Below are 21,535 nucleotides of genomic sequence, written 5' to 3' on the forward strand. Positions count from 1 at the left end.
TTACTGAGTACGTTCGCTCATCTCTAATAATTAACCCCTTAGTGACGAAGCCTGTTTGCGCCTTAGTGACGGAGCCAAATTTTGGAAATCTGACATGCGTCGTTCAACGTGGCATAACTCCGTAAAGGCTTTACATATCCCAGTGATTCTGACATTGTTTTTTCGCCACATGTTGTACTTCATTTAGATTGTAAAAAGAGACCAATATAATTTGTGTATATTTATAAAAAGTACCAATATTGGAAAAATTTTGAAAAAAGTGTCATTTTTTTCACATTTTCAACCGTAATATCTCAAATCTGTCCAAACATACTGTACAAATTTTTGATAAGATATGTATTTCCATCTGTTTACTTTATTCTGAATGCACACTTGAAAAACTTTTGTGTTTTTTTTAACCATTTAGAGGACGTACAAATTTAACATTACTTTTCAGCATTTTGAGGAGCACTTTGTTTTCCTGCACCAAGCCAAGTTTGCAGAGGCTCATAAGTGTCAGAATAATAGATACACCCACAAATGACCCCATTTTAAAAACTACACCCCTTAGTGTATTCACTGAGGGGTGTCATGAGTATTTTGACCCCACCAGTTCTTTTCAGGAATTAGTTCAATTTAGGGGACAAAAAATAAAATTTCATATTTTTGCAAATATGTCATTTTAAAGACATATTTTTTTCCTATAGAGCCCATGAAAATGAGGATTTACACACCAAAATGGATACCCCCGTTTCTCCCGTGTTCAGAAACATACCCATTGTGGCCCTAATCTTATGTCTGGATGCATAACGGGAGCCAAAATGAAAGGAGTAGTCGGTGTCTTTCAGAACATAAATTTTGCTTGAAGGCGTTTTAGGCCCCATAGCACTTTTGTAGAGCTCTTGAGTGGCCAAAACCAAAGAGAACCCCCACAAGTGACCCCATTTTGAAAACTAGACCCCTTAACGAATTTATCTAGGGGTGTACTGACCATTTTGACCCCACAGTTTTTGAATGAATTCAAGCCAAGCAAAAGGAAAAAATTGTGATTTTCATTTTTTTGTCAATTCTGTCATTTTAAAAACGGCTTTTTTTGTACAGCACACGCATGAATGAAGCCTTTCATCTCAAAATGGATACCCCTGTTTCTCCCGTGTTCAGAGACATACCCATTGTGGCCCTAATCTTATGTCTGGATGCACAATGGGGCCCAAAACGAAAGGAGTAGTCGGTGGCTTTAAGAACATAGATTTTCCTTGAAGGAGTTTTAGGCCCATAGCACTTTTGTAGAGCTCTTGAGCGGCCAAAATCAAAGAGAACCTCCACAAGTGACCCCATTTTGAAAACTAGACCCCTTAATGAATTTATCTAGGGGTGTACTGCCCATTTTGAGCCCACAGTTTTTGAATGAATTGAAGCAAAGCAAAAGGAAAAAATTGTGATTTTCGTTTTTTTGGCAATTCTGTCGTTTTAAAAACTGCTTTTTTGGTACAGCCCACACATGAATGAAGACTTGCACCCCAAAGTGGATACCCCTGTTTGTCCCGTATTCAGAGACATACCCATTGTGGCCCTAATCTTTTGTCTGGATGCACAACGGGGCCCAAAATGAAAGGAGTAGTCGGTGGCTTTCAGAACAGAAATTTAGCATGAAGGTGATTTAGACCCCATTGCACACTTGTAGAGCCCTTGAGCGGCCAAAACGACAGAGAACCCCCACAAATGATCCCATTTTGAAAACTAGACCCCCTAACGAATTTATCTAGGGGTGTACTGTGTATTTTTACCCTACAATTTTTGAATAAATCTAAGCAAAGCAGTAGGAAAAAAATTACAATTTTCATTTTTTTGGCAGTTGTATCAATTTAAAAACTGTTTTTTTTGTACAGCACACATAGGGATGAAGACTTTCACCCCAAAATGGATACCCCTGTTTGTCCCGTGTTCAGAACCATACCCCTTGTGGCCCTAATCTACTTAAAGGGCGCATGGCTAGGCCTATAATGGAAGGAGCACCCGTTGGATTTTAGGGTACAACGGAATAAATTCCAGGTCCCATTGCCCACTTATAGAGTCATTGAGCGTCCAAAACTATAAAGACCCCCACAAATATCCCCATTTTAAAAACTAGACCCCTTAACGAATTCATCTAGGGGTGTACTGCGTACTTTGACCACACAGTATTTGAATAAATTTCAGCAAAGCAGAAGAAAAAAATTACAATTTTCATTTTTTTGGCAATTTTGTCAATTTAAAAACTTTTTTTTTTGTACAGTTTACATAGGAATGAAGACGTTCACCCCCAAATGGATACCCCCGTTTGTCCCGTGTTCAAAAACATACCCATTGTGGCCCTAATCTACTTACAGGAAACATGGCAAGGCCTGTAATGGAGGGAACACCAGTTGGATTGCAGGGCATAACTGAATAAATTCCAGGCCCCATTGCTCATTTGTACGGAATAAAAATTGACTCCCTAAAATCTCCCCCCCCCCCTCCACGCCCTTTTCGGCGTTCCCCAAATCTTAGATAAAAGTAATAATGTGAACTGTGTAGTATTTCCAAAGACCGGTAATTATGGAGGCTGGTTGGGATGGGCACATGGGGCAATAAAACCGGGTATCCCCCCTCCTCTCATGCTTTTTGGGAGTCATTTTTTGACCTCAGTGGCGGGGATGGGGTGTAAAAAGTGGCGCTCTGTGAGTCTCCGTAAGCTTGATGAGGTGCGGCGGTCTCACACAGAAGGCGCTCAACAAGCTGCTCCTGGAACTGCAGGAAGGCGAGCGTTCCCGGGGCTTCTTGTAAATTGCGTATTACAGGTAGCGGTCTGAATAACGCCGGGCTCACACAGCCGTAGGTGGATCCCGGCTGTGAGCCCGGCTGTGACCCTGCGTACGGCGGCGTAATGTACTGCGCATAACTGTGTACTTACACGGGCGGTCATGCGCAGTACACTTTTTTTTGTTGTTGTTTGTATTTCCTGCACCGTCGCTTAGCGATGACGCGGGTACCCGCAGCCCGTATACAACGTAGTTGCGTATGGGCTGCGGGTATATCCATGACCATGGAGCACAATGGGCTCCATGTTGCGGATATCCGCGGTAAAATAGAATCTGCTGCGTTCTCTTTTCTGCGAGTGGATTACGCAATTCCAACCCGCTAATGTGAGCGGAATTGTGTAATCCAATGCGATTGATCTGCGTATTACCGCTAATCAAACGCATGCGGAATCTGTAATTCCTATCCAGTCATGTGAGACCGGCCAAAGGTAGATCGCTACCATTTTTTCACGTGTCCGGGGACCGCTCAACGAGGCCACCCGTCACTGCTCCAGGCTCTCGGTGACCGTTGGTCGCCGAGAGCAAGGAGACATTAAGTTTCCTGTGCTCCCCGACTCCTGCACATGTGTCCGGTGTTTTGCCAGCGGTCGCATGCGCAGAATACGGGAAAGTTCACGGAAGAAGATTGCGTCGGGGTGCAAATATGGAGGCCTCCGGTAAAAAATTTTATCTCCTCTCACCGATCGCATCAGTGAGGGGAGATGAAGCTTCACCTTTTTTTAACTTTTACGTGATCGCCATTATTCTTTGGATAACGGCGAACACGTGATCAGGAACTGCTCACCGCGGCCCTCTGTGAAATCTCCAGGCTCTCGGCTAAGTTTTGTAGCCAGGAGCAGGGAGATTTTAAAAAACCACGGCTTTTGCGCATGCGCCTGCCACATTGGCGACGGGCGCGTGCGCAGACGCTGGGGTGAGGTCCGCGGATAAATCCGCAGGCCTTAGGTACGTCTTTTTATACTCCCTCACGGATATGATCCGTGGGGGGAGATGAAACGCAAGCTTTTTTTAACTTTTTAAAACTTTTTTTTTACTTATTGCACTTTTTTTTTTAACCTTTTACCCCTTTTTTTATTTATTTTTTTACTTTTTGCACTTTTTTTTTTACTTTACATGATCACTGTCATCCATTGGATGACAGTGATCATGTCCCTGGTGACATCCCTCTGCTCTTCGCTACACATGGCAGCCAGGAGCAGAGCAATTTTGAATTTCCCGGGGCTCGAGCCCCTCTGTGCACGCGCCCGATGTCAATCATCGGGCGCGCATGCGCAGACGGGGATTTCGGGTCCCGGGACATCGGGACATCGCAGAGGACCGGGGGTGAGTATCTTCACCTCCCCTCATGGATCCGATCCATGAGGGGAGGTGAAACTTTACTTTTGTTTTACTTTTTAAACTTTTTCGCGATCACCGCTATCGCAATGGATAGCGGTGATCGCGGGCCCGGGGACCGCTCACAGTGGTCCCCGGTAACACCTCCTGGTTCCCGGCTACCTTCAGGAGCCAGGAGATTTTAAATTTGCCGGGGACACCCGGGCTTCTGCGCGTGCGCGTGACGTCATCGTCAGGCGCGCATGAGCAGAAGGCCGCCGGCGGGTCCGGGAGGACCAGATCTCCGGGGGACACCGCCGACAAGCCGTGTGACTATTTTCAGCTGCCGTGATGGATCCGATCCATCATAGCAGCTGAATTACTACTTTTTTACACTGTTTTATTTACTTTTTTGCGATCGGCGCTATTCATTTTATAGCGCCGATCGCAATGCCGGGGGGGACTGCCCGCATCCTGGGATGACAGCTCCATGCTGTCGGCTACCTGTGGGCACCGACAGCATGGAGCTGTCACGTCCTCAGGCCAGTGGGCATCAATCCAAAGAGGATGCATAAAACTACGTCCTCTAGGATTAAGGCCCACTTTCTGAAGACGTAGTTTCCCGATGGGGCCGTCGTTAAGGGGTTAACCTTTGGAATGTTTTACAAAGAGAGAAGTATCACAAATGCTATAGACTTTAAATTGTTGACTGCGAGGGAAGCTACACTATATAATTATTGTATTGCAACAATAAAATAGAAGAGCTTGGAAACATCACTTGAGTGTTTCTCAATGTACTCTTCTCCGATGCATAGTCTGTATAGAAATAGGCATACCTGATTGATAAGTCTATGATACCCCTTGAGTATCACCTAGATTAAGTGATTACTTTACCAGAAACCAATTAGAAACTACTGATAATGAAGTATCAGACAACCCACTGTTTAATGATCCTTACACAAAGATTGGATAATGTGCGAAAACTATTGTAGCACACTAATGTTTTTTTTTTTCAAACATATTTTATAGATAAAGCAAATTATAATCTAATGACTATTCCACCCATTCCTGAGCATACCATGATAATATAGTGTGATTTTCTTTCAATGACACAATCCTAGATACCACAGGATCATAAACCCAGTATTTTCTTTTAGCTCTCTGACCGGTCTTCCATGTTACATTATCATTACCGAACACCAGTGCATTTTATATGTGTATATTTGCATGTACTGATCTGTGTGTGTACATATAGGTACTTGTGTGTACTTGGCCGTAGTTAATAAGGTCTAGTCATTACTTTCTACACTCCTGAATATAGTGTAACAGGATGTTGTCTTACCTTCCCGATTCTCTCCTGGAGTAACATCAGACACTCGTTTATAGTAGAGGTGGTAACGTTCCACGGTGTCATCAGAAAATAGGCTCCAGCACACACGGAGGGTTGTCGCTGTGGCAGAATTAGGTGTCTGAGGGTTGATCACAGGAGCTGAGGGAACTGCAATATGATGGATCATTGAATGCTTACATGTTCATTATACAGCTATTTGACTTTATTATCTTGTATAGGAAAAAAATGCTGCATGACCCTAAATATTTACAGTCCTCAAGCTATCAAAGCATATACTTTAATTGTCTGGCTAGTTCTCATAAACAGGCAAAGAAATAAAGTATTCTACGACATTACTTCCTATACAATGGACATTATCAATATATCCCTTCCGGGGCACCTTATCAGAAAATAACTACAGGCTGGGTAATACCCTAAATCTATCCAGTTATGGACAAATATTATTTATTAAAAGAAGAAATAGTTCAGTCTTTCACATTCACTGTATAAGCAAAGGGACTGAATGAGCGCTGTTTAAATGAACGATAAGTGAACAAGCCAACAATGATTTTTATGCCTGCATAAAATGAACCAATACCTCTGCAGCGCCACCTATTGGAAGGCAGCATTTCTGCCAGTTAATGTCTGACTCTTTATACAAGCCTTGTAACAATGACTGGGAATATGAAAGCCAAACCAGAATCCATACACAGAGATCTGCTTGGGGGGTGTTTGTCTCTCATCAGTGTGCAGTAGGTTTCTGGCTTGGCTAGCGATAGTCCTGTGATGTGGGTCAGGAACGCTGTCTTTTCTCCTTAGGGAGAGCATCTGTAAGGTATGTGAATGAGGAGACTTATAAGGCCATTCATGCTCCTTTGGGTACTATGCAAATAAGGGACATGGAACAATACCTCTGCAGCGTCACCTATTGGGAGGCAGCATTCCATCTCCCTTATTTGCATATTACCCAGAGGCGCATGAATCATAGAAAATTTAGAATGGTAGAGTTGGAAGGGACCTCCAGGGTCATCGGGTCTAATATTTAATCAGTTTCATCCCATTGCTTCTAGTCTTTCCTTGTACAAATGGGAATAGGGCTGATCCCTCTGCACTGTGACAGCCCTTCAGATATTTGTAGACAGCTATTAAGTCTCCTCTCAGCCTTCTTTTTTGCAAGCTAAACATTCCCAGATCTTTTAACTGTTCCTCATAGGACATGATTTGCAGACCGCTCACCATCTTGGTAACTCTTCTCTGAAATTGCTATAGTTTGTCTGTCTTTTTTAAAGTGGGGTGCCCAAAACTGGACACAATGTATGGCCTTATAAGTCTCCTCACTCACTTTCTAGGTGCTTTTCCTAAAGAGAAAATATAGCGTTCCTAAAATGAACCACAAATTAAAACTGAATGATTATCGTTTAGAGATGAGTGAGCATACTCGCTAAGGACAATTACTTGATCGAGCATTGCCCTTAGCGAGTACCTGCCCGCTCGGAAGAAAAGATTCGGCTGCCGGTGGGGGGCAGGAAGCTGCGGGGGAGAGCGGGGAGTAACGGAGGGGAGATCTCTCTCTCCCTCTCTCCCACCCGCTCCCCCCTGCTCACTGCCGCAACTCACCTGTCACCCGCGCCGGCAGCCGAACCTTTTCTTCCGAGCGGGGAGATACTCGCTAAGGGCAATGCTCGATCAAGTAATTGTCCTTAGCGAGTATGCTCACTCATCTCTATTATCGTTCATCTCTTGGTCATTAGCTGCATTTAGACCAAATGATAGCAGACAATTTCACTTGTTTGAACGATAATCATTCCATCAAAAAGCACCTTTAGTTCTCAAAGTCAACACTCCAGATTCAAAATGGATGTTAAGCACATACAAAGCATAATATTATTATCATTAATGACTATAGTCAATACACTCTACACGCACAGCACTCGCACTGTGTATCTTCTCTAGAGCATGGGGCAAGTATTGCCGAAAATGCTATAAAAAAAGTGTATGGTTATACAAAGTGGACTTAAATGTGTCCAAGAGACCTTACATTAGAAATACCTGGGAGAGTATCAATGGAATCCAATAGCTGGTCCACATCTGAGAAGTCTAAACTAAGGTTCTTAAACTCTGCATTAGTTGAAATATTTAAGTTGATATCCGTATTGAAGTATTGATGCAATCTGCAAAAAAAACAAGATTAATTGTAGTTCAACAATACTGTACATCAAACAGATTCAAGACCATTTAAGCAATAAATGTAGGCAGCTCTCAAAGAATATTTGATAGTTTGACGTTTAAATGAAGCTCTAAATTCTGCAAGTATTGCTAATAACTATGAATCTCCCCCCAATGTGTGACCTGAATAGTAATTCACTACTATATATATCAAATATTGATATGTTCACACTGCAGATTACATAATCTGTTATACTGTATTAGCCATGATGCTTATTATTTTCTCATCACACTTCTTATTAGACCTATGTATGTGACAATCTGTGAAAAACTCTTGCTGTAAGGCATGCTGGGAGGAGGCGATCTGTCCAAACAGATGACCCTTATAATTACTATCCTACTAAAATATTCTGTAGATCTTATCAATATAGAAATTATAACTTTTTACCTGTTGGTTGTATCTAGTGAAGTCTGCAAAAGAGAATTAAACAAGCACATTAATAGATAGTAAGTCTGAAACAAACGGACTCAAACAGGAACTAACAACCTTACCTGCAGATGTCCAATTATGTAGAACGCTAGCAAACAAAATTCTATGGAGTGGAACTATGATTATCTGCACAAACCTTATACAAGTAAAAATAATAATAATCTTTATATAGCTCCAAAACAGGGGGAACAGATACAAAAAACAAAGACACAAAAACCACGGTTACATGTATTAATTAATGGATGGAAACAGTTGGGGTGAGGGGCTCCAACGAGCTTATATACTACAAATAATGGGGTGATAGAGAAGGTAAAGGGGCTGGAGATGTGCACGGTATGACTTAAGTCTGACAATGCCATGTGATGCCTGAATCAGTGTGACTGCAAGGGGCAATTGATTGCGGCTAGCAGGGGTTGCAGTCACTAGGACAGGGAGCATGTTATCAGGCGGAGTAAAGAGGGGTTTGGTTTAGAGCATATAGTATGCCTCCCTGAAGAGGTGCATTTTTAGAGCACACCTGAAGTTTTGTGTGTCAGGGATTGCAAGAATAGTTTTGAGTAGCGCATTTCAAAGGACTGGTGCTGCTTTTGAGAAGTCTTGGAGGCGAGAGAGAGGTTCGAATTAAGGGGGAACTTAATTTGATTTCATTAGCGGAGCAGAGGGCGTAGGCTGGGTGGTGTATTGAGATGAGGGAGGCAATGTAGGGCGGTGCGGTGCTATGGCAAGCTTTATGGATGAAGGCAGTGAGTTTGAACTTAATTCTATATTTGACGGGCATCCAGTGCAGTGACTGGCATAGGACAGAGGCGTCTGAGTAGCGGCTGGACAGGAAGATGAGCCTGGCTGCCGCAATCAGGATGGATTGAAGAGGGGAGAGTCTGGAGCAGGGGAGACCAATCAGCAGCAAGTTGCAATAATCGAGGTGAGAGTGGATAAGGGCAACGGTGAGTGTTTTTAGCATGTCCACGGTGAGAAAAGGGCTGATACTTGCGGTGTTCTTGAGGTGTAGCTGATATGTTCCGGCGAGAGATTGGATGTAGAGGTAAAGGAGAGATTAGAGTTGAATATGACCCCAAGACAAAGGATGTGCTGGGAGTTATGGTGGTGCCAGACACTGAGATGGAGATGTCAGTATGAGGTTGGTTCGTGAAGGCTGAAAACACCAGTAGGACATTTTTTGAGAGGTTCAGTTTTAGGATGAGAGAGGATATAGTGTTAGAAATTGTGAACAGACAGTCAGTGGCGTTCTGGAAGAACGGTGCTGTTATGTCACTGGAAGGGGTGTATAGCTGGGTGTCGTCAGCATAGAGATGGTACTGAAAGCCAAAACTCCTGATGGTTTGTCCAGTAGGCGCTGTGTAGATGGAGCAGAGGTGGGGGCCAAGGACTGAGTTCTGAGGGATCCCAACCGCAAGGGGAAGAGGAGGGGTGGTAGAGCCTGCAAAGGATATGCTTAAGGAGCAGTCAGATAGGTAGGAGGAGAACCAGCAGAGAGCAGTGTCCTTTAGTTCGATGGAGCAAAGCATACTGAGGAGGAATTTGTGGTTAATAGTGTCAAACACTGCAGAGAGTTTGAGAAGGATCAGTAGGGAGTAGTCGCTTCTCGATTTGGCCATCAGGAGGTTGTTTGACACTTTTGTAAGGGCGGTTTCTGTCGAGTGTAGATGGTGGAAGCTGGACTGTAGGAGGTCAAAAAGAGAGTTTTCTGATAGATAGCTTATAAGATGGGAGTCAACCAGGCATTCTAGTAGTTTGGAGATGAAGGGGAGATTTGAGATGGGTCGGTAGTTGGCAGCATAGGGCACGTCAAGATTCGGTTTCTTTAGCAGAGGGGATATGATAGCCTGTTTTAATGAGGAGGGGAAAATGCCAGAGGTCAGAGAAAGATTGAATATAGTGATGAGGTGGGAGATAACCACTGGGGAGAGGGATCAGAGGTGGTGTGAGGGAAGAGGGTCGCTAGTGCAGGTGGTGGAAAGCAATCTGGAGACTTCTTCTGTCATTGGTATGAGTACAGAGAGTGAACAGGAGCTAGATGCAGTACTGTAGAGACAAGGGTCAGGGCTAGTCTGGGATTGGGTGTTTATTTCCTGCCGGATGTCGTTGATTTTTCTTTTTGAAGTAAGCAGCCAGCTCTTCAGAACTGAGTTCCGTCACTGGGGCCTACAGTTTAGGGCTAAGAAGGGAGTGAAAAGTGTAAAAGAGTCATTTAGGGTTGTGAGATAATAAGGAGACGAGAGGGGTGAAGTAGACTTGTTTGGCGTGGTGAAGGGCGAGGTTGTAGGTATCAAGTATCAATTTGTTACTAGCTGGTAGGAATGGAAAAAGGCATTGGACACCTGAGCAAGAATCACAAGTAGTATTTATTTACATATGTTAATATTTAGTAGGACCTCCTTGGCCTTAATGACATTGGATACTCTTTGTGTCATACTTTCTACTAAAATCTGATACACTTCAATTGGTATTTCCTTCCATTCATCCTGCAAATATCTGTCGAGTTCTCTCACAGAAGATAGACATTGTTCATCCCAAAGATTTTCAATAGGGTTCAGGTTGGGACTCTGTGCAGCCGGTACAATCGTGGGACATCCATAACCTCACATTAACGTAAAACACCATTGGATTTGTGACAAGGTACGTTGTCTTGTTGGAAGTACTGCTAACCATTCCCAGAGTATTGTCACACTTTTAACAGCACATCAGAACATCTATAAGCCAAATACCCCCTCCTGAAATAAATGACATCAAAGGACCTCCAAGCCTATCACCATATGCAGCGCTGCCTATTAAGCACAGCATGAGCTTCAAGTACCTTCTTGATGGCAAACACGAGATTTTTAAAAGGGACTATCAAAGTGCGTTGAGAGCAACATTAAAATTTCCCACCTTCCAACATTACCTCATCTGTATTCACTTGTCCAACTCTGAACAGTACATGCACTACATAGCAGATTTTTGCAAAGCGTAGTTCGTATAATAGTATTCCTGTAATATACTGAATGGTTTTAAGTTGCTTAGTGGTTATTACCTGTAGCTGCCACTAGGAGGAGTTTTTCTAGAATTTAACACTAAATCTGTATGCAATAGGGGCTAAAGAAAATGGATTTTACATCTAAGTCAATGTGTTTTTCTAATAACCCCTACGTAATTCATCCATGCTGTCAGACATATTGGGTACATATACCACCAACTGAGAGCCTCCAATATAGAGCAAAACAAAAAAACCAAGGTAAGTAGTTATCCTTCCCTGGCTTCAAACATACTAGTCATTGTAAATGTATAAATCAGATACATCAAGCAATATATTACTGTGATGGTACAAACATATTTCTATATTAGTGGTGATAAGAACAACATATGGAATGAGGTTAGAATTGTTTTCTCTACTGTTCAGTATGTACATGATATAAAGATAAGTATGATAAAGTTGACATACTAGAAATGGTCGATCTAGTATATTTCTACATCTGAGCATATACCAATAATAAACATCTAATGTGAAAAGTGAACTGCTAGGCCAGTCATTTCCAGAACTCTAAGTCTATAATTTAGATTTTTAGATTTCTGGACACTAAATTGACTTCTATGGAGCTGATACAATTATGGACCAGTTTTATATTTTTTCACATATTATTGGAAATTATATAGTGTAGTTTTGGCAGCCTTTACACTTCACCAGATATCAATCTGTTCTGCACAAACTAAAGGTGCATTTACACCACAAAGATGATCACTCAAAAGATGGCTTTTGAGTGATCATTTTGCATAAACTACTAATTGGTACTAATGCCTATTAGTACCAATTAGTAGCCTGTGAGCAGTCTGGAGCTATATTCAGGGAACAGACCACCCGCTGTTCCCTGATTACATTCCCTTTGTTCTGCCACGGGGTTGACAGCTGAAACAATGCAATCAGCAGTAATCAGCACTTCCCGGGCAGAACACAGCATGCGGTTCTTCTTATCAGCTGTTCTGCCAAGGGATGGATTTCATGCAGAACTGAAATTCATCGTTCCGCAGAAAAGTGAAAGATGGGCACATTTACACACAATTATCGCTCATCAGCCAATTTTGAGTGATAATCGTTGTGTCTAAACGGGCCTTAACGCTGGTGCGATAGACACGTCATCACTAAAATTATTACAATAACTGAGACCTTTACGATTTCTTCTTACCTTCACAAATTCCACTTTGTCGCTCTGTTTGAATAACTGCTGTATAGTCTCCATTAAATCTTTAGAAGTGTCAAGACTTTTTCCACAGTCAACTAATTGCTCAAATAAGGACTCCAGTTTAAGTCTCTTCTCTTCTCCAAGACCTTGCATTTTTTCTTCAAGCTTAGATGCAATAGTATCCATCACTTCTGTGTAATGCAACTCAAGGTTCTGCTCTTGTCTCCCAGAATTCTCCTGGAGATCATAATATAGTGGACACTTATTACTGTATCTACTTTTTAACATAAGGTCTAGTAAAGAATCTCCATAAAACTCACCTCTATTGTGGTATACATCTCCTCAAGGTGTCCTGCAAAATTCTCCATCTGTGTGATCTGCTCTTCCAGTTTGCACATGTTTTTGTGTATTTCTTCCTGAAGATTGAATGACAGCAGGCTGTTCACAAATGGTATATTCACATGTGACAAATTTTTGTTAGACATTTCTGTGACTACTCCCTTCATCTGTATAGAGTTTGCAGAAATCCATTAAAATGACGCAGAAATTACCCCATTTAGATGTAGAGGGTGTTGACAAAAGTATTGGAACACACATAGAAGGTGATGAAATTCAATATTATTCATATTTTTCAATATGATGTTGGGCCGCCTTTGCTTTTCACCAAATTTCGATAGATGTGATGGCAAATTCGATAAGAGTTACAATCATTAATAATTTCAAGGGTTGTTGAACCAGGGATTAATCAGATTTGCCTACCTTTTGGAGTGGCCCCGCTTGTCTTCTGCATCCAGCTGTTATACAGCCGAGTGTTCCGAGCAGGGGATGAAGAACACAGCTCCGTTCCTCATACCCCGCCTGTCTTCAGGGAGCGGGATACAGCTGAAACAATAGTATCAGCTGTATCCCGCTGTAAACTCCTGATAACTGATCGCTGATCTTTCAGCATGCTGAAAGATCAGCGATCAGCTATGGCTTAACGAAAACTGCACAATGTCAGTGAAGTTAGACACAACGATTATCGCTCAAAAGACGGCTTTGAGCAATTTTTGAGTGACAATCATTGTGTCTAAAAGGGCCTTTAGCCTCAACACTGTGTGTTGTATGACATAGTGCTCAGACATGCTGGTAGAGACATGGAGTTGTACAAAAGAATTGCCATGGGGTAGTTAATGCCAAATTGTGCAGAATGTCTCTATACACATTGGTGTTAAGGGTGGATTTCACTATTACTAATGGCCCTTCCCAGCAGATACACCCCCACACATCATAACAGCACTTCCTCCAAACTTCACTGTTGTAACGATGCAGTCGTGTAGAAACGGCTCTCCGGGCAACTTCCACACCCAAGTGCAGCCATCTGATCAGGAAAAGGTGGTGTACTGGGATTAAGCTGCCCCCAACACTTGCTTTCGCTCATTTACAATCCAAGAACGACGCTCCCAAGGGCCATCACAGGCGCCTCTATGTATTCACTACTGGAATTTTGGTGTTGTGTGCCGCTGCTCATCCATGGTAATGCTTCACATTCAGTTCCCTACAGATGGTTCTGGTTCTAATGGATGTTTCAATGGCCAGTGAGACCTCCTGAGTGAGTGTTTTAGTAGACAATGTGTGTAATGCCTTCACAGTACATAGAAAGGCTTTGTTGTCCATTTTCTGTCAGCTTACAAGATCTCACTGAAGGTGGCTGCACTGCACACATAATAGATGTGTTCCATTTACGAATATCCTTGCTAACTGTGGACTTTGGAAGGTCCTAAAGCATTGTGATGTGCCGTACTGATTGGTTGCTCAAGTTGACATTCCACTACCATACCCCGCAGAAAGTCTATCAATTCTATACTTTGTGGCATTCTAATGGCTTCTGTACTGGGATATGCCTGTGTGATACTTTCCCTTATACCTAACTAGCTTGTTACCTGCGACTTCATATTTTTTAAATCTAATCTGTATTTTGATGTATATTGAAACATAAAAAATGGAAATAGTAAAAGGAATGTAACTGTAATATACTATGTCAGCACAGTTCTGTACATGACGTTTTTGGTCTTGTCATCTTTTGCTAGGATATAACGGTTTTGTGGGCTATATACACGGGAGCATGCCACATACAGTTGCTCATTAAAAAATAAACATGTTTTTTTCTAAATGTACACCTGCCAGCTTAAGTGTTTGCCCTACAGCCTTATTGATCATCAACGCAAATGCTATTTTTAAGGGAATTGCAGCCTTTTGAATTAAAAAGGCAAGTCCGGCAGATACTCTACAAATTTTCCTTCGACTTGTGAAATACTTTTTTTATTCATCTGTTCTACAGTTTTATTAGTTGGTGCCAAAATTGCCCTTTGACACAACCATTCCTTATTTCCCATATTAGGTTGCAGTTGAGAATAAACCTTGCTTATCAGAGCTGCGCTGTGATTGGTTGGTAATTTCTATACTGCTGAGGTAAAATTAAAACTGTGCGGTGATTGGTTGTTATGGGCAACACAGATTTTCTTTAAGATCTCAATCCATGTTAATGTGTCTTTCCTTCAAGTTTTAATCCCGGGCAACACTGGGTATCCCTGCTAGCTTAATAATCGCATACATGCAGCAATGATGTCTGCCTTCACGAGTCTGCCCATTTTGTGTAGGCATAGCTTAAGATGTGCACCCTCTCCACCTTGCAGAAGTGGAGCGGAGGTGTGCCTGCGCATCACCAAATAAATCTGTCCTGTCGCGCTCCTTAGAGAACTCTATAAATGTTCAGAATAAAACATAGCCTATGTCCTTCCACAAGATGCAAGCTATCTCCCTGCCAAATTTAATCAAAATCATTTCAGCAGTTTAGCCATGAAAAGGTAACAGACAGAGTTACCTTCCCATTTATACTATTAGTATGGATGCTCACACATCTGATTTACATATTCTCTTCTGACAGCTTAGTGGGGGTCCCGATACTTCTGTCAACATAGTGTATGTAATGGCTTTTTCAGTCTCAGACGTTTCTGCTGTAAATCTGCCACGTGTAAACTTACCCTAATACTTTTGCATGAGACATGAATTCCCTGGTGATCTGCAATTATAGATCCACCACCAATATATTTTACTACCCAACGGAAACTGGATTTACTACATAAGATGTGACCAATGGAGATATGGGATATTATACAATAATTGAGTCTGCATATAAAATTGCATACTTATTTTAACACACAAAAGCAATATGTGTACATTATTATGTTGGCAGAATCAATGGAGGATGTGGAGCCAGGGTGATGTCACAATGCCAGCCTTGGCCCGCATGACCGCACCTTACATATCTACCTAATTCTCTGTTAGATACATTGCTCTTTCCTTCTGCATTAAACATCTTCCCAATCCTACATCTAGGGCCAAAATAGGCCCCCTAGCTTCCTGACACGGGACTATCTCTAATGGGGCGATCGCCTACTTTTAGGCAGGGTCTGGAATGCCAAAGTTGTGTTCCCCTTATTTTGGTGATATATGTTAATATTGGTCCATTGTGGGCAGTAATTACGTCTTGATGACATCCATGAGGGGCATCGTACTTGTGCCCTGCACGAACGTAACTATAAAGCTCTGGGTAGAGTGCTTTGTATACCGCTTTCCAACGGACACCTTACTTCCACGCTGAGATAGGATCACTTCAAGTTGCAGGCCTAAAGCTTGAAAGAGATACTGATGAAAACATTTCCTGTTCTGACATCTATTCCGTCACCGTATCATTGTGATCTGTATCCAGTCTTGTGTTTCAAGTGATCATATTTGAACATCACTACTTACATTAAAGGGGTTTTTCAGGCACAAATACTGCTGATGACCTATTTTCAGGATAGGTAATCAATAAATGATCGGCTTGGGTCCGCAGCTCAGGAGCCTGGCCAATCAGCTGAGCAGTCTCATGCTGTCGGCATCACTACACACAGGGGTCGGAGCTGAAGCAGCTGCTCCAACCCCTGTGTAGTGTCCGGCACTTATAATTGTAAATGTAGCTCCCATAGATTTCGATGAGCTCCCAGCCTGCAATGGCCAGGTTCCCCAGCAGACCCCATCCAGTCAACTATTGAAGACCTATTCAGAGGAAAGGCCATTAATAGTATTTGTGACTGGAAAACCCCTTTAATATTTTTCTTTATATGATGACTTTTTGCAATTTTTAATTTGATTTATTCCTACCTTGATATCTTCTACAGCCCCACTCATTTCTTTGACTTCATGATCTTTGTGTATGCCAAACAACTTTTCAAAGGCTCTAATTGGCGTTTTGCATACAAGACAGAAAATGTCTGGCGCTTCTTCTCTGTCTTCATTGACCTGATTACTTGAATCGATGTGTGAAATCTCTGTATCAGTTTTAACATTAGAACTGGCATCTGCAGAGCTGTCGTCTGGAAGTTGTTCTTGGAGTTCTTGTTTGATGTCTGTGTGTTCAGAACTGTTTTGTGAAGTTGCAGGATTTACACTTTCTTGATGCAGTTGTTTGTCATCTTTAGTTTGACTTTTTCTATCTGGAGAAGTTTTGATTTCTCCTTCAACATCCTCTTTTTGAGCATGTTTATCTGTATGAGGAACATGAGCTCTAACTTTAAGATGTTCACCTTCCGGTTGATATTGGTTCCCATCTGTATTTTGGTTTAGAGGTTGAATGGTTTTGCCCTGTGAATCATTCTGATCAGTGAGGCCCTTTTGATCTGGAGCATTTTCTTCTTTAGATTGTTCTGCTTGATCTATAGATGAATCAACAATATTTGATTTGATAACTTCTAGTTCCTTTACTTTGTCAGGCTCCATTTCTGGCTTCACAAATTTCTGCATGATCATGGTCAATGGAAAGTGACAAGAGAAGGAGATTGTTATTCACCCATGTGATTGTTATATTTGTTATGTCTTATATATCTATTGGACAGCTAGAAGACTACCAACATGATCTATCATCCACCTTTCCAAGACTCTTGAATTCAAATCTGTTTGATTTACCAGGTATACTTTCCCCTCACCATGTGGTTGAATAGTTGGGCAGATTTGCCATTCTAGACTCTGGAGAAGTTGAATGAACACCCTGTTAGTGCTGTAACAGCTTCCATCATTGTTATTATGCTTTAGTATCAACTCTTAGCATAATTAAGGCTCACACTATCAATGTATGCATTGGCAGGTGCTCCTGTTGCATGTACTGACTGTATCAATAGAGCCTAATAGACCTGATCGATGCCCGAAGAGTGTTGTTATACCTTTTTACACTTTATCGAAAACACATTCTACTGTGTTTTCCCATGCACTAGACCATTCTAAAAAATACACACAGTCCAGTATCCTGTATGTATATTTTTTCAACATAAGGGCCTTTGTTTGACATAAGCCACTGCATGCAAAACACAACAGATCCTAACAAAGAAATAACTTATCAACTTGATAGAACATCTGAAGAATCTACACTGAATAGCTGCTTTAATAGAGACACCCATGTAGTAGTGCATTAGATCTCCTTTGTCCTTCAGAACTACAACAATTCGCCATGCGCCTCATCCACAGGTATCGGAGGACCAAGGGTGTACCAAGAAAGCATTCCATGCAAAGTTATTCCACTTTCACCAGCCTAAAATGTTGACACCTGACAGGAAGGGTTCATTAATTCATGCTGTTTGTGGAAAATTCAGACCATCACATCAACATGGTGCAATAATAATCTGGATTCATCTGACCAGGTGATGTTTTTGCACCGCTCAGGGATCTAATTTTTGTGCTCTCCAATGGAGTCTTGCCTTTTTGTTACTTATACAAAGCCATGGCTCTCTAGCTGATTGTCTGCTGTTATAGCCCATCCATGCTAAGGAATGACAAGCTGTATATTCGGACATGTTCACACAGGAGCAATAGTCATTCAGAGAATGAAGGTGGAGAGTCCTGGAGATGTCTTTAGGCCTCACGCCTTCATTCACTGCAAACAGGCAGTCGTTCATAGATAAATGATTGCCTGCTTACATGAGCGCATAGTCGCTTGGTTTTTGGGTGAGCTAAAAATGACAGGGTGATTTAGACACACCGATATCATTCTAAATTCGCTTAAAAGTCATCGTCTTAGCGATAATTGATGTGTCTATCTTGCGCCAGTCTTCAGTTTTTGTTAATGATTCGCTCATCGTTGTCTTTCAGTCTACTTAAAATCCATCGTTCGGCCGTTTGCTTTTCGTTTGGTCAAAATGACATTCGTTCAGCGATTTTAGGGGAGTTTTTAATTGTTTAATTCAACAGGCTATAGTCCCAGCGATTGGCTGACGGGAGGACAAAGCTTTGTTCTTAACACGCCCCACTGGCGCTCATCCATTGGTCGTGCTGTTGTAAGGTACCCTCCAAGCTGCATCAAAGACCATCAAAAAATGTATCGCCATTTTAAACGCATGGGCTGAGGTAAGGGATTCAAGGAGTTTATGCTCTTGCAGTTACTGTGACTGGACTGACAAATTTACGAGATTGAATTCTCAATGCTTCACAGGTAAGATTCACTAGGTAGACTATGTTGACCCATTTCCAAACAGCCTATACTTTCAACAGGATAATATTGTCACTGGCGGCAGTAGTGTACCGTGCCTTTAACGAATATACTATGGCAAGTGACCAATTTCTCACTCAGCACCCTGTCAGGGGTCACATGTGCACGGAACAACTCTCACCTGAATTTTCTGCTTGAAGCGATTGGTTCACCAAGCTTGTAATCAGCTGCAATTTGCTTGACTGTGCACCACCTGTTAGAACATCTTTTAACATCGTCCTCTGCCCCTTTAGTCGATGACTTGTTAACATCCACCTTATTGCCCTTTCACTGGATGTTTTATATCGCTCACACTATTCTTAGTATAATATTGCATTAGAAAACCCCACAACATTAGCAGCTTTTGAAATCCTGGTCCCAGCTATGATTTATTTAATGTCATACAATAATGTATTAATCTTATTTTTACTTTTTTTTCAAGTCCCCAGAGGGGACAAAAACTTGCGGTGCTTTGAACGCTCCTGCAGTATGATTTAATGTCATAGCATTATAAGGCGATCAGACAGGCAGTCCTCGGGCATGGCTTGATAAGCATTCTGCCATGACAGCCCTGGGGCCTTTCAGAAGGCTCCCGGCTGCCATGACACCCACATGGCTCCCTGCGATCTCATTGTGGGGGGCCATATGGGACCACTGAAAATCGGCCGGGAGATTTAAATGTCGCTCTCAGAATTGACGTCGGCATTTAAAGAGTTAACAGCTCCGATCAGCTGCGCAGCTTATCGGCGCTCTTGCTGGTGGGTGTCAGCTGTAATAAACAGCTGGTGTCCACGTTGTATGGAGGGAGATCGCCGTGTGATCTCCCTTAATACATACCCCGATGCTACAGGACGTAACTGTACGTCCTATAGCGTTAAGAGGTTAAAGTTGCTCAGATTGTTCGTTTTTTGGGTTTTTTTTCCCCCATTGTAATGTGGTTTTGAAACTGAAGTGTATGCAAAGTCAGGCAACAGCGCAGAGATGTCATGGTAAAATATTCCTATAATCCTCCTGCTTTATTCACCATATGTGAACATGCAATGTTTCGGCTCACAAATTAGCCTTTTTCAAGTTAAGGCTCAATTGTGAACCGAAACATTGCGTATTGACATGTGGCGAATAAACCAGGAAGAATATTTTACCACAAGGTCTGTGTGCTGTTGCCTAAATTTGCATGTACTTAGGCCGTTTTCACATGGACGAGAAAATTGCGCGAGATCTGTGCGTTACAAGATGCACAAATATGAACCCCATTCCATTGAATGGGGTCATACACATGAGCAATCTTTTCCCATCTCGCATTGCCCATTGTTTTCAATGGGGCTGGAGGCAGCATCGAACCACGTGCTAGGTGCACACGGTGCAAGGTCTCCCCATTGAAAACAATTGAAGAAACTCCGCAATCCTACCCCAAAGTGATGCGGGGTGGTTTTGATATAAAAATGCCTTGCATCCACTGTAAAAACACATGTTGGCGAGTGCAATATTGGGCCGTAAATCACATAAAATCGTGCTCACCCGTGTGAAATTCCCCTTAGAGTGATGATGGACAATTGTTCTTCGCTTGTGGTAACCTGCAAGGATTGAGTGTGCTGTATCTGGTATTTTTTACTTACAGTATGACACTAAGGGCGACCCTATATCAGCCGGGTTTTCACGCCTGGCCGATATACGGTGTCGCTTTCTGCAGGAGGAGGAGGCGCGCCAGGCCGGCAGCAGTGCACTGAGCTCCCCTCTCCGCCCTTCGCCACTATTTGCAATAGGAGGGGGCGAGACTGTGCAGAACTTAGCTCCGCCCCCGTCCCACCCCTGCCATTGTGAACATTGATGAGGGGCGGAGAGGGGGTGGGAGCTCAGTGCACTAGCTCCTGGCCTGGCCCGCCTCCTCCCCCTGCAGAAAAGGACACCGTATATTGGCTAAATGTGTGAATAAGCCCTAAAACTGATCCACTAAAACGTGCTCACTTGATATCATGCTGCACTCCAGGGGTCACATGTCTAATTTCCATATAGGGAAGATCCAATCGAGAAAGGGCAGGTGTCTCTAATAAAGTGGCCATTCAGTGTATATGTACAATTAAAGGACAATAATTTCTGGTTAGTGGGAAATTTTATTTTGTTGCATGATTATTTCTGGAATACATAAATTTATAAAGCCTACATTGTAGCCTTGTTACATATGCAGTTCTGTGATCTATTACTCCAGGTTTATGCTTTAACCATTTCCACTGCACTCCAGAATGGCAGTGGTGTTCATGCGTAGACTGGATAATGGACATATATGCAGCTATTATCAGAGGACATGAGCCGGAATAAGTAGCTTCCTATTTTATATACTTTTTTTCTACACTGCATCAGGAATAAAAAATAGCAGCTCATAACTGCAAAAAACAGAGTCTGCTCAGGTATTAATATTTAAAAGAATATTAGATACATTTTATGTGATTTTGACATTTTCCACTAGTGAGGGCATGCCATTGTAACATGAAAGAAGCATCAGAAGCTCAGTGTGAAGCTACTAAGTGGCTTATAGGTATAAATCAAGCATGCACACAATTACCTGGTAATTTGGGTTCCTATCCCTGTGTGAGACAACCGCATAGAGGAGACTCTGGGATCTGCTTATGGGACAGGAGCATGAAAGCCCTAGGGTAATTTTAGACAAGTGTGCCCAGGAATACTGATATCCTAGCAGTAATGGAG

The 21,535-nt window shown here is 42.3% G+C and overlaps 1 protein-coding gene across 1 annotated transcript in view; it reads right to left on the reverse strand.

The window, feature by feature from the left end:
* Window positions 1-21,475, reverse strand: part of FSD2 (fibronectin type III and SPRY domain containing 2) — a 37,885-nt gene extending 16,410 nt beyond the window's left edge. The window contains exons 1-7 of the mRNA XM_066592661.1: window positions 21,393-21,475; window positions 16,480-17,112; window positions 12,615-12,710; window positions 12,298-12,531; window positions 8,078-8,100; window positions 7,513-7,634; window positions 5,476-5,631 (exon numbers count right to left, since the gene is read on the reverse strand). Coding sequence (XP_066448758.1) covers window positions 5,476-5,631; window positions 7,513-7,634; window positions 8,078-8,100; window positions 12,298-12,531; window positions 12,615-12,710; window positions 16,480-17,094 — 1,246 coding nt within the window. The 5' untranslated portion in view covers window positions 17,095-17,112; window positions 21,393-21,475. The remainder of the gene's footprint in view (window positions 1-5,475; window positions 5,632-7,512; window positions 7,635-8,077; window positions 8,101-12,297; window positions 12,532-12,614; window positions 12,711-16,479; window positions 17,113-21,392) is intronic.
* Between the last annotated feature and the right edge of the window lie 60 nt (window positions 21,476-21,535).

This window comes from Eleutherodactylus coqui, chromosome 2 (assembly GCF_035609145.1).
Source record: "Eleutherodactylus coqui strain aEleCoq1 chromosome 2, aEleCoq1.hap1, whole genome shotgun sequence".
NCBI lineage: Eukaryota > Metazoa > Chordata > Amphibia > Anura > Eleutherodactylidae > Eleutherodactylus > Eleutherodactylus coqui.